This window comes from Aplysia californica, unplaced genomic scaffold (genome assembly GCF_000002075.1).
Source record: "Aplysia californica isolate F4 #8 unplaced genomic scaffold, AplCal3.0 scaffold00397, whole genome shotgun sequence".
Lineage (NCBI taxonomy): Eukaryota > Metazoa > Mollusca > Gastropoda > Aplysiida > Aplysiidae > Aplysia > Aplysia californica.
Window position 1 is genome coordinate 279,049 of NW_004797667.1, and position 16,059 is coordinate 295,107.

At 39.2% G+C, this 16,059-nt stretch overlaps 1 protein-coding gene across 1 annotated transcript in view; it reads left to right on the forward strand.

Moving 5' to 3' along the window:
• Positions 1-407: 407 nt before the first annotated feature.
• Positions 408-16,059, forward strand: part of LOC101846517 (golgin subfamily A member 3) — a 79,660-nt gene continuing 64,008 nt past the window's right edge. The window contains exons 1-3 of the mRNA XM_035971212.1: positions 408-948; positions 4,223-4,457; positions 10,930-11,159. Coding sequence (XP_035827105.1) covers positions 4,283-4,457; positions 10,930-11,159 — 405 coding nt within the window. The 5' untranslated portion in view covers positions 408-948; positions 4,223-4,282. The remainder of the gene's footprint in view (positions 949-4,222; positions 4,458-10,929; positions 11,160-16,059) is intronic.

Genomic DNA, 16,059 nt, shown 5'->3' on the forward strand with positions numbered 1-16,059 from the left:
GAGAGAGAGAGAGACAGACAGACAGACAGACAGACAGACAGAGACAGAGACAGAGAAATCCCCAAGTAGAGGGCCACAACACGGAACATGTGCAGAAATCCCCCCGGGCCAGTAGCGTCAGGCTACCCAACTGAGATCGGGCGACAAGCCACTCCGAATTATTATTTACTGGAGAGGGGAAACATGTTTTTACATCATAATTAGATCTACTCTATTTGCTGTTCATTAAATTTAGCAAATATCTGGTTAAGATGATCATAGAACATGTTTCAAAAGTCTGCATCGTAATTTTCCCCCAACATCAATTAGCGCTCCTTAATTCATCTCATGGGATGGAACGCTTGAAGCAGGCCCAACTATTAGATTATAGGCCTAGATCTATTATTTTACATTAAAAAAAATATCTAGATACTAGATCTAGATCTAGATCTAAAATCTAGACCTACATCACAGTCGATGTCCGGGGGGAGGGGGGTGAGAATAGCGGTTCATGGGTTATTCTCACCAGAGAATAGGTGGACGAAAGAAAAAACGCAGTTCGGGGAGATTTGACCATAGTCGCCGGCCTACTCTTCACCTTGCCATGCCGAGCGTGGCGCCGCGAAAAAAGAGGAGAGTCCATAGCCTAATTAGCGAATAAACATTGTATTATATTAGCCTATTTGGCAAGGATCTTTGGTTGATGCGTCTCTGGTTGTTGTTATTACCAGAGACTGTTATTACTTCGAAGTTCGAAGGGAAACTACTCTTAAAAATTGCCACGTTCTCGTTGCTCTTCGCGAGGCGAGAATGCGAGATGAGAGATGTCAACAAACTTATCATCGGTTCATCTTACCGTGATATACCGGTTTTCTTTCTCAGCAGTGCAGTGCTTTAGAATGAATGCAGTATTGTTTTGTTGGAGTAGTTTGCACGTTTGAGCTTGCCTTCGGACCAGACTGGTCTATGGTAATGCCTTTCCTGTAACAGCTTTTCTGTGTGTGGAAAGATTCGGAAAAAGAGGGCTTTGAAACTTAGAAAGTCCGCAGAAAATGAAAAATGCACACCGCTGAAAGTGAAAGAAAGTTTGGCCCACGCCCATGTCTTATATTCTAGAGATCTAGATTCTAGAACTAGATCTAGATATCTAGATCTAGATCTAGATCTAGATCTAGATCTATTTTGTTGGCGGTCCATTTTCACGCGGGGTTGGGGGGGGGGGGGGGACTTTAAATACGTTGGGCAGAACCCATTCACATTGATACTAGACTAGATCTAGATTTCTAGAATATAGATATAGATCTAGATCTATTCTAGATCTAGATCACATGCGATTATTAAAAGTAGAAATGATGCAAACTATTATTAGGTAAGGCGCCCATCTTGTTTGACGTCAGACCAGGATACCCCTCCGATCACGTGACTACAAGTCTAAGTATAGACAACCGCATGGCACTTAAGATGGAAGTGTCTATGATGTATATTATGCTTAGGCCACCTCTATTATCACCCGGAGTGAGAATAGTGCAGGCGAGTCTTGTGGCTATTCTCACCCGGTGCGCGTTCACCCTAAACCACAGAATTCTACACTGTGATAACAGAAAAATTGTAGAATTCTGTGCCGTGAACAAACGTTCCATTACAACTGTAGCCTACTAAAAGCGTACAATTTTGTCTGTGGGCAGTGGAGAGAGAGAGAGAAAGAAAGAGAGAGAGGAGTAGCGCGAGAATTTCCGGACAATACAAAATGGCGACCCGCGTAGTTCGGCTCGATTCGAAAAGTTAAATAGCCGTAGCATCTTTGTAGACAACCAAATTAATTTACTTTTGTGTTTTGACATCATTTTTTAACTTTGTTTTGGTCAATTTAATCGTCCACACCGATAGACAGTTCAGAAAGAGACAGAGAGAGAGAGAAGAGGGGAGGAGTTGATCTTGCGAGAACTTCTGGGCGGGCCTTACCGAAAACACGTCGTTCCATGTGGGTATCCCAGGAAGTGATGACATCACATTACTAAAATTAGCAGCCAATCAGAAAGATGCGTTATTTCTAAGTTTAACGGCATGTGACTAGATCTAATCTAGATATAGAGATATAGATATAGATATAGATCTAAATTTAAACTGAAACGCCAAAGCCAAATGCAACAAAACTAACTTGGGTATTTTTTTACTTTCCCTCCCGTCTCACACTCAGCTACCAGTTGTCCATTTTCTACTAAATATTGATGCGCTGAACACGAATATCAACTTCATTTCCGTCGCAAATTAATAGTTTTTGAAATATTTGATTGTTTTTAACCGAGATAGACATGCTTTGGACCAATCGGGGGTTCCAGGGGGGACCTGCTCCACTGGGGTAAAAAAATCTGGGGGGTTACAGGGCAATGCCCCCCTGTTTTTACACCCATAATTTGATATTTTACAGTAAAATTTGAAATTGTCTTGAAAATAATTGATTTGCGACAGTTTTAGTGGCTTTATGTGTGATCTGCAGCAAACAGTACAGCAGTTTGACCCCTGAAACAGTGCATCTGTGTGCGGGAGTGAAAGTAAAAATTTACTTGTGACAAGAAGTCTGAGGGGGGAGGGGGGGGGGGTGAAGGGAGTTCTTTGGGGGAGGGGGGGGGGTTTACATAGGATTTTAGTTTTTGCTTTAGGTGTGACTAAATGCAAAAATAGGTTACTGCCAAGGTCGAGCTCTTGTTTTCTCGCAGTACTTTTGAAGGCATTTTCAAATGAAGTATAGTCCGGGAATGTTGCCCCAACAACAACTGAGTATCTGATATATTCAGACATTTAAAAATGTGTCTAGATTCTAGGTCTAGAAATTTGACTTCGGTACAAAAAATGCTTCTTCCCTGTCCTCGCAGAATGGCATGAAAGATGACGTCTCAATCTCACTAATTGACTAATAACCCAAAAATCTCGAGAATGGAAACCGTAAGGAAAAATAGAGATCAAGTTTATTTTCCCGAGCTTTCGGAGAAATAGTCACTTCGAAATATTTAAGCCAATATGTAAACGAATTGTGACAGCTTCCTTTGTCATTTTACCATTTCGCCCCATATCAAAATAAAGAGCGTGACCTCCCCTCTTTTCTGATACAAAGATACGTTCATTTCCTTTTCTTCTGGCCAAGGGGTTTACATTTATTTGAAAAGCCATACCCTCGAAAAATTTTTGGGCCAAATTAGGCTGAACTTAACGATCCACTTTCCCAAAGGATTATTAATTACCTGCCCTCATTGTAAAATATAATTTCCAAAGAGGAAAGAACATTGACAAATATGTAGATTTCTTTTCATTTGTCTGCACTGGTTGGGGGAAAGAATGGCATTGAATTTGAAATGAAATTCACACTTTGCCCTGCTTGCGTGCACTTTTCCTCTCCCCAAACTCGCATTTTTGGTGAACTTAGTATTCCTCACTCAGTGACTCATTTGTGTCATTCTACTCTCAAAGCTTTTCAGGGGCTCTCGTGGCCTAGATTTTATGGTGTTGGCCTCTCATTCAAAGGTCCCAGGTTTGAATCCGAGTAGCGACCAAAAAATTTTCTTCTCTAAAATTGTCTCCTTTCACCTCCTTTCATTTTCACTGTCTGCCCCCACCCCCTCACCTTCTTTGCCCCCTCCTCTGGGCTCCTGACTCTTTCTGCAACCTTTCTACTGCTACTCCTTGGCTCCTCCTTACTGCTGTCTTTCTGCCACACCCCTGATCTTCTGGTAGGAAAGATCTACACCTAGCCTTCTCGGACAAGGGCGAAAAATCTCGGAGGGCCTGTGTGCAAGTTGCGCATGATGTTAAAGATCCCTTGGTGGTCTAAAATCGATAAGAGTAGGCTTCGGCCGCCACCCGGGCAAAATTAAAAAATTTCCTACCATCTGAAAATATTAGGTGTGTCCCGCGCGCTCATATGACCTTAGGCAGTTGCGAGCGCCGTAAAACACTTTACAAAAAAAAAAAAGCTTTTCAAGGATTAATAGGTTTACCTCATGATGCTTTCTATCAGTGTCAGTGCATAAATTGAGTAAATTACCTTACTTTAAAAGTCACATGATTTAGTATTAAAGTAGACAGACTTGTCATCTGTTCCTTATCATTTCAATTACAATTCACTGACAAAGAAACTAAAACGTATTGATCATATATTATCATCGTCTCCAGTCAATTCATGCTTACGAGTCCTCTCAGTTTTTTTTCAGTTATAGAGAAATTAATTATAACGTTTTTATTTCAACAGGTTTTGTGGTACTGAGTTACTGCTGGAGGTGATGGATGTGGGGAAAGCGTTGCTCGTCATATGGAGCCCTTTGACCTAACCTTTCACCAGGTGACCTCTGATGATGACCTCAAAGACCCTTCCAAATTTGACTCCTTTAGCAATGTTATCAATTATGATACTAGCTTCGACAGTTCAGGCGTTTCTCTCCCTCTGAGTTGCTACAATACAGACACAGCCCAGTACACCTGGAAAGGTGGGTCCCTTCGATCTCATTTAGTAATACTATTAGTATTGCTTGTGTACAGACATTCTCATTATAATATTCACCTCCCATTGCCCTCTCGTTATTCCACCACCATTATGCGGCCAGCCCTGTTTGCTGTCAGGTTTTGCCAAGGCATAATAACGAGCGCTAATAAATTTTACACATTATTTGCCCCTTTATACTGCAATTGGCCATCTGCCTGAGTTGTACAGTCCTTACCAAACTAATGTAAATTTGGCCCACAACATCGCCAGTGAAATGGCCGTCAGAGGTCACGACGTCACTTTTCGCCTGATTCTGTTACTTTTAGTTCGCGTGACTCAGCAGCCCGCCGGAGCTCCCCGGCTCGGGGTCAGGGGGTTAATGAGCCCTGAAGCGACTTTACCGGTATCGGTTAGGAAGTTCGCATTTTTTACTATGTTTAAAACAATATGACTTCTTCCCCATCCCACATAGCAAACCATTACACGGATGTACTAAAAGCTCAATGTCTTGAGATTTATTCTGCGTTAGAATGGTTAATTTCTGTGCCTTAGTTTTTGTTCTAGACAAGTTTTTGTAGAGTACCCAATTTGTCCTATTTTAGTTACAAAGTTATGAATAAATGATTTTAAATTAAAAAAAGGTACGACAGATCTCTCCAAAATCTGTGTTAAACTGACTACGAATATCATGTCTTTTACCATGAGAAATCTTGAATCTGCGCGAATAGAAATAGTCAAGTTATAAGAGAAGAAAGATGCACATCTGCATCTTTTAACTAAAGATGATCAGCGTTAGCTCTTATTTTACTATTTAACAAGAGAAAGTTACTCTGCATTTGTTCATGAATCATGCCGTGTCTGTGGCAGCCTGCATACAACTAAAAAGATATAATATAGAATCTAAGCGATTAAAAAAAACACAAAACCGTGTAAATACATGGGTAGAGATAAACTTCTTGTATGGAATAAAAATAATGACAGCTAACACATTCATTCTTAGTTTTTGTGTCGGAAATATGCGCGGACACAATTATGAATGTAAAGAAATCAGTCACGTTGTCAGTTATTGCAAATGGTCATAGAAACGAAAAATAAAGCTGGAAAAGTCTGTGCTGATTCAGTGTCCCTGGAAAGCTAGAAATTATTCTTATAACCCAATTACGAGAAGTCATCCTTATTATTCAGTCAACTTACAAAACCTAGACTTAGAGTTTTAAGAAAAGTAAGGAATTTCTGGAGTGTAACAGATGCTGTTCGTGTATTAGATCTACATTGAAGATGTATTCTAGCACTAAAAACGATTTGTACTTTTTATCGAGAAACTTCATGATGACTTTTATAAACTTTAGAGAAAATATGCGAATATTCACGATTATATTAGACACATAAAGTTGTATTTGGAGGAATTACTTCATAGCGAATTGTGTGCCCAATTGAGAAAGTTGCAAAATTACAGCTTTCTATTATATGCGTAGATACCATCTTTTCTGAGTATCTGCACCAATGCTATGTCGTTCGTGTTCCAAAAGTTCGACAGATTTTGACCAGGCCTTTTTTTATATTGATTTTTTTTATTCACGCTAGTCAAAAAAAAAATTACAATATAGCATTACCGACTCTAGTGCATCTAACGAAATAACCAGACAAGTTACAACGTCCGTTCTCTTTTGAGTCTCAAGAGCAGAAATGCATGCTTTGGGTGCACTAAATGAGAATTACCATAAATACAAGGATACACCTTAAATTGTACGTTGAAAAGTACCAAAAATTAAGTCGACCTAGACAGAGCGGCGACAGGGAGCTGACCCCTGTGACCCCGACGTGATAAGGCGCTCGGCGGGGAACCCCCTGCGGCATCTAAAATTCCACTGCTGGTGTGCCGTGAGGTACACATTACACATATAATGCACAGCACCCACTTTGCAGCCGCTCAGTGGTAATCTTTCTCTCTCCCATGCACGACTCTGTGAGCTAGTGATTATTTTGTGCAGGAAATCTGGAGGCCATTTTAATTTTCAGAGAAAAGGAAGTGTTGAAAATTCATTATAATATTGTCCTTCATCTAGTTATGGTAGAGTCATTTCCTTTGACATGAGGTAGTTGGTGCTATTTAACAGAGAACAGCATTAAAACTCCATTATACCCCAGCTTCGCTGTACTGCCAACTTCATTCTTGTGTAAAGTTTGTTTTTTGAACAAGGTTTAATTGTAACAAAACTGATACTATAAGCTGGAGTTTTATATGATTGTCCAAGCATGTGACCAAAAATATGCACTGGAACTACTCAAAGTGAAAAGTGTGCCTAAAATGGTCCTAACCTGAGAGCAAATTCCATTTTGTTGTCTTGAAGCTCACATGCTGATTCATGGTTATCAAGGAAGATATGCAAGTTTGGAAGTTGGGAACTAATTTTTGTGTGTATCGGGAGGAAAGGATGCCTGTGTAATCTTAAGATACATATCGACGGTAAAAGTCGCAAACTGTTTAAGTCTTGAAATACTTCTTTTGAGATAAACACAAAATACTGTATAAATGTTATTTTAACCAACATATTGTTCTATTTTCGTTTCTGGCGCTAATAAGATGTTATCTTTGAATAGATGTAATTTTAAAGGCTAAATTTTGTTTGGATTATTTAAAATCAGACTTACACGTTTTGCAGTCTCAGAATTGACAGCAACATACACGGTTAGGGAGATACACGGTTTAAATAAGTTCTTCTCTCATGTAAAATTGAGAGTTACACGAGTTGCGCCTATAAAATGTTTTAAAATACATGTTAATGACATGAATAATTTCAATTAATGTTCCAGGATTTTGTCAAAAACCAATGTAGAAATGTTTCAGAAATTACTTTCTATTTTGGGAGAGGATGGACCTATGTTAAGGTGGTTTAGTGTCTAGTCACTCTCTACGGGTGATGGAGGTCCAAGGTTTGAATCTCTGAAATCAGGCTCGTAATATTGAGTCACAAAACAAAGAAAAAAGGTACTTATTAAGCAAGCACTGATATAGACTGCGATATAAACCACGCTCTTGGTGCTTTACAATGGTATTTTACTCTCCTGGCCGACAACAGCGCATTATACATTGAACAAGACCCACAGTCTTGTTATAGTTTGCTCACTTTTGTCTGACCGCATTAAACAAATTCTAGCTCATTCAGGAATCTTTGTATGGCACTTCTGCAGGCCAGCAACGAAACAAAAATATTATTAAAAAATCTTGATACAGTGTTTTTCTCTTTGGTCCCTCTTTGGGTGCATAGACAGGATCTCTAAAATAAATGACTTACAGTAATCTTGCTTTCAAATTGCTCATTTTGAGACAGCGACACCACCCTGCCTCCATATTTCAGTGTAAGCTTGTCGATTTCATCCCCCCAGCTGTCTTGACGTCTCCATGTGCTCCACCCACGTGAGTCTTGAAAATTACTCACCCCGTGTCTTGAATCGTGTTTCTTTGGTGTACATTAAAGTGTGGTGTTGAGGAAATATGTCAAATTTTATGTTTTAAGTTTCTGCTGTAAATCCCGCATTATTTTTTGTACCCCCTTTAGGCTTACATCAAAGAAAACGTGTCGGAACCTTGACCTTTAAAAATGGGTTTTTAGATTCTGTTGGTCTCCAACTTTTAGACCAGTGTACAAAGATCTGAGAAGATTGAACAGAGCGATTTCATTTTTATCTTGCTTTAACCGCTGTCAGAAGAAAGTGAACAAACTATAGCCTGTTATGCATATTATAAGTACTAATTACCTTACTCTACATCACCGTTACTACTTGTTAGACATTGTTGAACTAACTTTGACTACACACATGTAGTTATGGGTGACATTAATGGAAACACAAAAGTAATGAGTGTCTGTATAAAACCAAATTTATCACAATTGTCCATAACTTAAATAAGATTTACATGTTTGGCTTAACCCCCCCCCCCAAATATGCCAATTTCCTAACATTGTTTAAGTGTTGAGGTCAATTTCTAGAATTAAAAAAAAAGAAAAATCAGAAGAAAAGATTCTATGCTCAATGATATAAACCTACATGACTCTAATCGTCATGTTTTGTATGTCTCTATTCAAAACAAAAATGAGACTGGAGTCAGTCACTGTGGTGTAGCGGTTTGACGCTTTACTGATCGACACAGGAGTCTCGAGTTCGGTTCCTGGGGAGAAATCTTTAGAGAGTATCTCAGTCTTTAAGCTGGAATGTTGTATCCTTCTCAGCCTGGGTTCCCCTGACAGGCAGGGTTGGAAGCCAGCTTGCTTAATGGTCAGAATTTGAAAATAATATTTTGAACAAAAGTTGAATTTGGCGATTCACGAATGAAACGATAAAATTAGTATCCACTAAATGCTACCATTTCAATATGGTAAAGCATCATAAAATGCATGCGAATCAAACAGGACAATATGCTTCATGGACTGTATATGATCGTATTTTGTCTTTTTAATCTTTAGACATGCTGTGTTAAGTTGTTTGGGATTTTCAGTTTCACTACAGCTCCTCTTTCTCTATTTAATTTTGCCACGTCTTGACAAATGCAAAGCTCTAAAGTCATCCGTGAGCTCTAGTTCATAAAGGAAGGTTCCACAAGGACGATATTACAATACTTGAAGATTGGTGACAGTAGCATCACCTTCACTATTTCCAGGTTTTACAGACTTGGTTACTCCAAAGTCTCTGTAGTTGGAGAAGAACTTCTGAACTATCTGTTCTGATCTGCTCTTTCAGGCATTTCAGAGGTACCACTGTTTCCAACCAGTTGTGTTGATAGATATAGTTTTGCACCCTCTGTTTCTTCCTTTGCTGCTCTGTCGGTGCCATTCCTGGGGAGCCTGTCTTCTCGAAACAGATGCTTCTGTTGTTCTTTCTTTAATACTTTGCTGCCTCATCTCGCCAATTGTCGATGTTTACCTCCCAGTTTCTTTTGATTTTCCCCAAAATATGATGGCAAAGTGTTAATTTGTGGGTGTCACGGACGGTTTTACTTCTAAAAGTCCCATCCACGTGTATTTTCCATATTATTTCTTCTGCCATCTCTTGGCATCTCATATGACTTGACTCGCCCAAACATCTTGAAACCAAGTTTTGAGTGCTCCTTTTTCGTTGGGTATGTTCATCCGCATGGACGGCTGAGTATCGTTCAACCGACTTACACGGTATGCACCGTCAATATTGAGATGTAGTAGGGATACACTGGCTGCTCATTTGATGGTTACACGCATTTCTATTGCTTATTGTGTCCCTAAATCAGAACAGAACATGCTTTGTGGCTCTGTGAATTTTACTATAATGATAAATATAAAAAAACAAACAATATTACAGTGGAGCTCGGATTCAACGAGCTCTTATTCAACAAGAACTCGGATTCAATGAGGTGAGATAGATTCCACCTTTAATTTCTTCTTTAAAATCAATAAAAATAACTCTGATTCAACGAGGTCGCTTCCAGGGTCAACAGCCCCCGCAGACGTGGCTTCGCTCATTTTTCTCTCAGAACGAACTTCATCTATTCCAGGAAACCATCCACTGCACCTGCATCGTGAACCATTAGTCACTTAGCCGATTGCATGTGACCAATCAGCGCCCTTTTTCATACTAACACATGCGTTGTCGGCACGCGCATGTGTCTACTCTGGCGTGTGTCGGGATTGGATAGGCGGCCTGCACATGTGTGGCTGTGTGTGCGTGTCGGGGAGGGAGGGGGGCACTAGCGGTCCGGAGTTGAATGTTGCAGACACAAACGCGTCACAGTCTTTTTTTCCCTTGGCAATTGATCATTGTTACAATGATAAGCTAGTCTTGACGTAGATCTACGTAAGGAATTATGCATTGGTCTATGGAATCAAAAGTTGCCGTATGCTAGGCTCTACACCACACAGCAACACAACTTTTTGGTAAACAATCGAGATGACACAGGCGTGTGCATTTGAACAAATCAATCTTTTTTTACACAGCTCATAATATGCAGGCATTTCAGGCACTACTTGTGACTTCTCTTTATACATTACTTGCTCAATGCCTGTAATTATCTGCACAAAACCTCATGTTTGCTATAACGAACACTCGGATTCAACGAGATTTTAGGTCAGGCCCAGCGACCTCGTTAAATCTGAGTTCCACTGTACTATTTTTAGACTTACAGGGTTTGCGACTTTCACAGTCGATATCTATTGTTTCGTAAAGTTTTGAAGAAAACAGTGCTTTTGTTTTTCAAAAGTTATGGACAAATGGATCAACCAGTTAATTGATTGGATAAGCTGATAGCAGTTGGTACCTTCAAAGGCATGTGAAGGGGTTTTGTACTTCTTGGTAACTGGTTCTCTTTTAAAGGATAATTTAAATGATTTCGTGACCTTTTTTTCCAGTCAACCTTTCCAATACAGTTCCATGGAGGACAGCATGTACTCTTTTGTATTTGTGGAAGAAGTGTAAGGTAATGACTCATGTGCATGTTTGGACAATTGCAGATTATACATACTCAGCAGCAAGTGGCATTCAGACAACCAGTGGTGGTGTACCGACTGGCAACAGCTTTCAACACCAGTCTGTGTGGTGTGATACATCTCAAGGCAGTCCACCACACCGCACTTTCCTCATACACCCGGATGGTTTTCTCGGAGATTCTCTGTCAGCAGAGCGTGAGTCTTCCTCGGTTCCTGTGACCACAGCTCAGCAACAGCTGAAGATATTAGCTCAAGTGAGGGTTCTTGCTTTCTTAAATTAAAATTAAAATTGTTTTTTTTTAGATATGTTGCACTTTTTTTTAGGATGTTACACACAAGCCAACATTTCAAGTGTATTAATATTGTCCTTCTTAGCATCTTGTCCCTGGGGCATGCAACATGATTTTTTTCCCCAGTGGCTGGTACCTTTTTTAATATCATCTACTAACAAGTACAGTAGTCTCTGCCTAAGTTCTCACCGCTTACGATACCAGTTTGCTTAAGATCCCGCTGTTTTAAACACAAAAGTCACCCCTAAGATCCCCCTCTATTTCACTCTGAAGGTCTACATTCGGCTAAGATCCCACTTTTCAGATAATCATTTTTATGGAACAAAAACCTGGGCGGGCACAGCTGATCCGCCAATAGTGAAAAGTTGAGATCATCGAACTGCTCAATGTGTCAAAGATCAGCCACTCTCGTGAATGTGATCACATAAGCGTTGTAAAACTCTATGAAAGGGTACAATTTCTGCCCCCAACAGGATCACTCCGAAGTGTGAACTGACCAATGCGTTTGTTTTCCCCAAACATCGCATGCGCATCTGAGCTCTCCACCTAAATTTACATCACTCGTTGGATTGGTAGGGCTGACAAGTTCGCTCCAGGCAGGATCTCATCGAACTGTGACCTCTTCCCTGACCATTGCTACAGTTGTCTCTACTCACGAATTTGCGAGACAAACTGATCTTTACTTGGTGTGGTCACCACGTAATGGTGCGTAATGACAAAGGCGTGGGAACTCGGTCAAAGATGGAAAGCTAAAATTTTGGACAGGTAAAGGGGAAGGGCAACTGGGTATTCGTAGATCTTGAGGCTCACGATATGATATTAAGTGAAAATGGCATGCCTAATGGCACTGTGATTTGCTGACCATACGTCATAAACCCACCCAGGGTCACATCAGTTTATCATAGAGTGAAGAGAGACCATTTTACCGGTTGTGGACCTTAACACAGGTAACAGAAGATTCTTCCCTTGATGTGTCGGCTAAGATCCCGTTTGCCAAAAATCCCGCCATTTCCTTGCTCTTGAGCACCGGGATCTTAAGCGGAGACTACTGCACTACATTTCTTTCTTTTTTTTTGGTAAGTGTTTTAAGGCGCTCGCAACTGCATAAGGTCATATGAGTGCGAGGGACACATCAAACTTTTTCAGTTGGTAGGAAATAATGAATTTTGCTTGGGTGGCGGCTGAAGCCTACTCTTATAGATTTTGGACCACTAAGGGATCTTTAACTCATTCGCTACGCCGAGCCGTGGGGGGCGGCGCGGCTCAAGTGCCGTCAGTACGCCAAGCCGCCCCCGGCGGCTCGAGAACCGACGTTCAATTTTAGCTTGGTTTCTATTCCAATCCACATATCCATGTTAAAATAAAGGTCATAATATAATGTTGACTTCCGGGTCAAGCGTTTCCACCGAAAATCGGAAGTTTTGATTCAGTTTTGAAACAAGATTTCGTAGTTTATTCGACTTTGTTTTATCGCGAAGCCCAAATTATAGCCTAGACACCAGTCTTAGTACTTTTACACAACAAAATGTATCATTATTTTGCTCACTAAAGAAGTGTAGGACTCTTCTTTTTAATATTGATACAATTGGACGCAAATTGACGGTGCACTGTAATTGAGAAATCAATATTTTTTAGTGCTAGATCTAGGCCTAGATCTAAATAGTCAAAATATTTTTTTATCCCCAAAATCACAACTTTTTGGTGAAATTACTCAAAAAGTAGGCTACCACTCAAGACATGTATAGGTTTATTCCAAATGCAATTCTGAATAATTCCATACAAGATACGCATATTTTTTTCTGTTTGTGATCCTTTTTTCCAATTATTTAAAAAAAATGTTTTTTTCAATATCGGATGTTATGATCAAAATGTACAAATATTATGGAATGTATGTAATAACTGCACATTTTTCAATATTTTCCTGTTCTATATACAGTTATGGTTATTTTGAAGTATCGTTTGACTAGGTGCAAACATATTTTTTATGTTTCACCTGAGATTATAAATTTTTTATTTTCCAATTTTATCCGCATCCAATCACAACTGTGTTGCATAATCGCCTCTTACAGGAACCAAAGTTGAAAAATACGCAAATAAATAATGCAGATGTATTCTACAATCCATACTGAAAATGTTGGTATATAATATGTTGATATTTATTTGAATTTATGGCCCCAAAGACCTGTGAACTGTGCACTAGTCATCATCTCATTTCGCCCTCCCGAAAAGAATTCGTCCACAAGCCGAAAATAATACGTAGCGAATGAGTTAATGTGCGCCCTTGTCCGAGAAGGCTAGGTGTAGATCTTTCCCACCATAAGATCAGGGGTGTGGCTGAAAGACTACATTTTCTGCCACCTCTTTATTGTATATATATATTTTGTTAATCAACCCTACTGGCATTTATTTTGTGTGCATCAGCAATAGTGTTTTAATGGACATTTCAGTATTTTCATGAAATATGTCAAAAGATGTCCATTCTTGTATAAGTGAGAAAGTCAGAGTGTGAGATAGACGGACAAAGCTTAAGGTTGAGGCCAAGAGAGATTCTTATTAGGTCATAACGAGAGTTTAATCTGACTTCTTTCCTCTTGCTCCACATTTTTTCATCTGGCCATCAAGTCAGTTATCATACTCAGGTACAAGTTTATTTAAACATATACTCCTAGATCTATACTTATTCTATTTTTCATTAAGTTTATACAAATGAATTTCCTCGATTTTGGGAAGCCACACAGTATGTTACTTCAGATTCTCCCAAGATCAGTCTTTTTATAAAGATTTTTTTATCCGGTTTACTCACTGTGAATTCAAGACATCAGGCAAAATACCTTTTTCTTTTGAAAATTAAGCCCATGATGGGTAGTAACCAACAATTATTTCTTCTAAATGTACATGGAAGGCAGAACGCCTTCTCAATTAAAAATCTAAAGCAGCTGTTGTTCAGTTAAAACAATAATGGTCTTTGGTTTACTGCCATTATTAACAAGTCTCTATGTGTTTTACAGCATAAAGTAGCTATAGTGTTTGTCATTAAGGTTTTCATTATATGTTGTTGCCTTTAATTTTTGTAATTTCTGCCAAACAGTAATACATAAATTGAAGTAGATGCTTGAAATGATTTTTTTACTTACCCTTACTGATAATAATGACATACTTCATTTTTTGGGTATTATTTTGTTTAATAATCATAATGTATTATTATAATGATAGTAATACTAGTAATAGTAATGGTATAATTAGTTTCTTGTAATTATGCGGTTTGAATGCTTATGTAAAATTAAGTGTAAACATTTTATAGTAAGTTGTAGTCTATTCTCAAGAGTTATACAGGTGTCCATGTATCTTGTATGTTGTGTTTCCATCAATTATCCTTTGACCACCCGCACACTCCATCCAACCCCCGGCCAAAATGTTTTTTCTTGCTTCTTTGATAGATACTATCTGCCTGACGTCATATTTATATGTAACATACTACTAACTATATGACTTCCATGTAAAGAATGGGTAGGCAAAATTCCAAGGGCTGCATCATAGATTGTGATGTGCTGAAAGTGGCTTCGGTGCTATGAACTGGTACAGATGCTGACACTTACTCACTCTCACACACACCTATATGACCTGCTCACACATACACACACACGCATGAACACACAAACATGTATACACTACCTATATCCTCTCACATTCACCCTCATTCCCACACATATACATGCTCGGCTCTGAACTTTTATTTTTAGGTTATGATACAAAGACATTAGCCTGTGTTTTTTTCCAAAGTTTATGATATACAGCATTCTCCACCTAAGACCCCACTTCTTACAATCCTGCTGTTTTAAGAAAACATACATTTTTACTATTGTGAAAAGCCACTCTAAAGGGTTACATTTGGCTTAGATCCGGCTTTTCAGATCATAATTTATGGAACAAAAACCAGGGCGGGTGCAGCTGATCAACCCAGCAACAAAAATTTGTGATCATTGTACTACCTATTGCATCGCAGATCATCCACTCTTGTGAATGTGATGGTGTCCGGATTTAAAATCTCAGCGAGAAGGTACAATGTTTGCTCGGATAGCGTCATACCCAGGTATGAACTGGACACGTTTGTTTTCCCTATACACCGCCGTCGCATCTGAGCGTTCTACCTGAACTTACTTCACACACTGTCCCTTCAAGGCTGTATCAGATGAGATCACATCGAACTGTGAACTCTTCGGTGCTTTTTTGTATCCCCGAGCATCGCAGCAGTTGTCTTTCATCTCTATCCCTGAATTAACTTGACAGGCTGAATTTCAATCCATGCTTCAGAACACATCGGTGTGTTATGACTGGAGCAATGAACTTTGTCACAGACATAGCAATACATTTTTGGACTGATAAAGGGGAGGATCAAAATAGGATTTATGTAGGTCTTGAGACTCATGATTGGATAAGTGATAATGGAATACTATTGTGATTGGTATCAAGGCTGACATCTCTTTGCTTGCCAAAAGTCATAAACCCAACCAGCAGTCAGGTCAGTTCATTTCAAAGTAAGGGGAAATAATGAATGAGTCACAGTGGAGTCTCCCTTCAGTGCTTTAGATAAGATTCCATTTGCTTAAGGTCCTGCATTTTCCTTGCTCCTGAGCACTGGGATCTTAGGCGAAGACTTAAACTCTCTAAAAAAAAAAAGAATAGAAAAAATCTGCCTTATGATTGGGAAAAAATGCCAGTTTTCTATTTTTTAATGTTGGTGCAGTAAATACTAATTGAAGCATGAAAATGTTATTTTTGTAGCTTGGTCTACTTTTTAGAGTGTTATTACACATACGAAAAAAAAGCGTAAGGACGCAAAAGACTACATGTTAATTAGTTATAC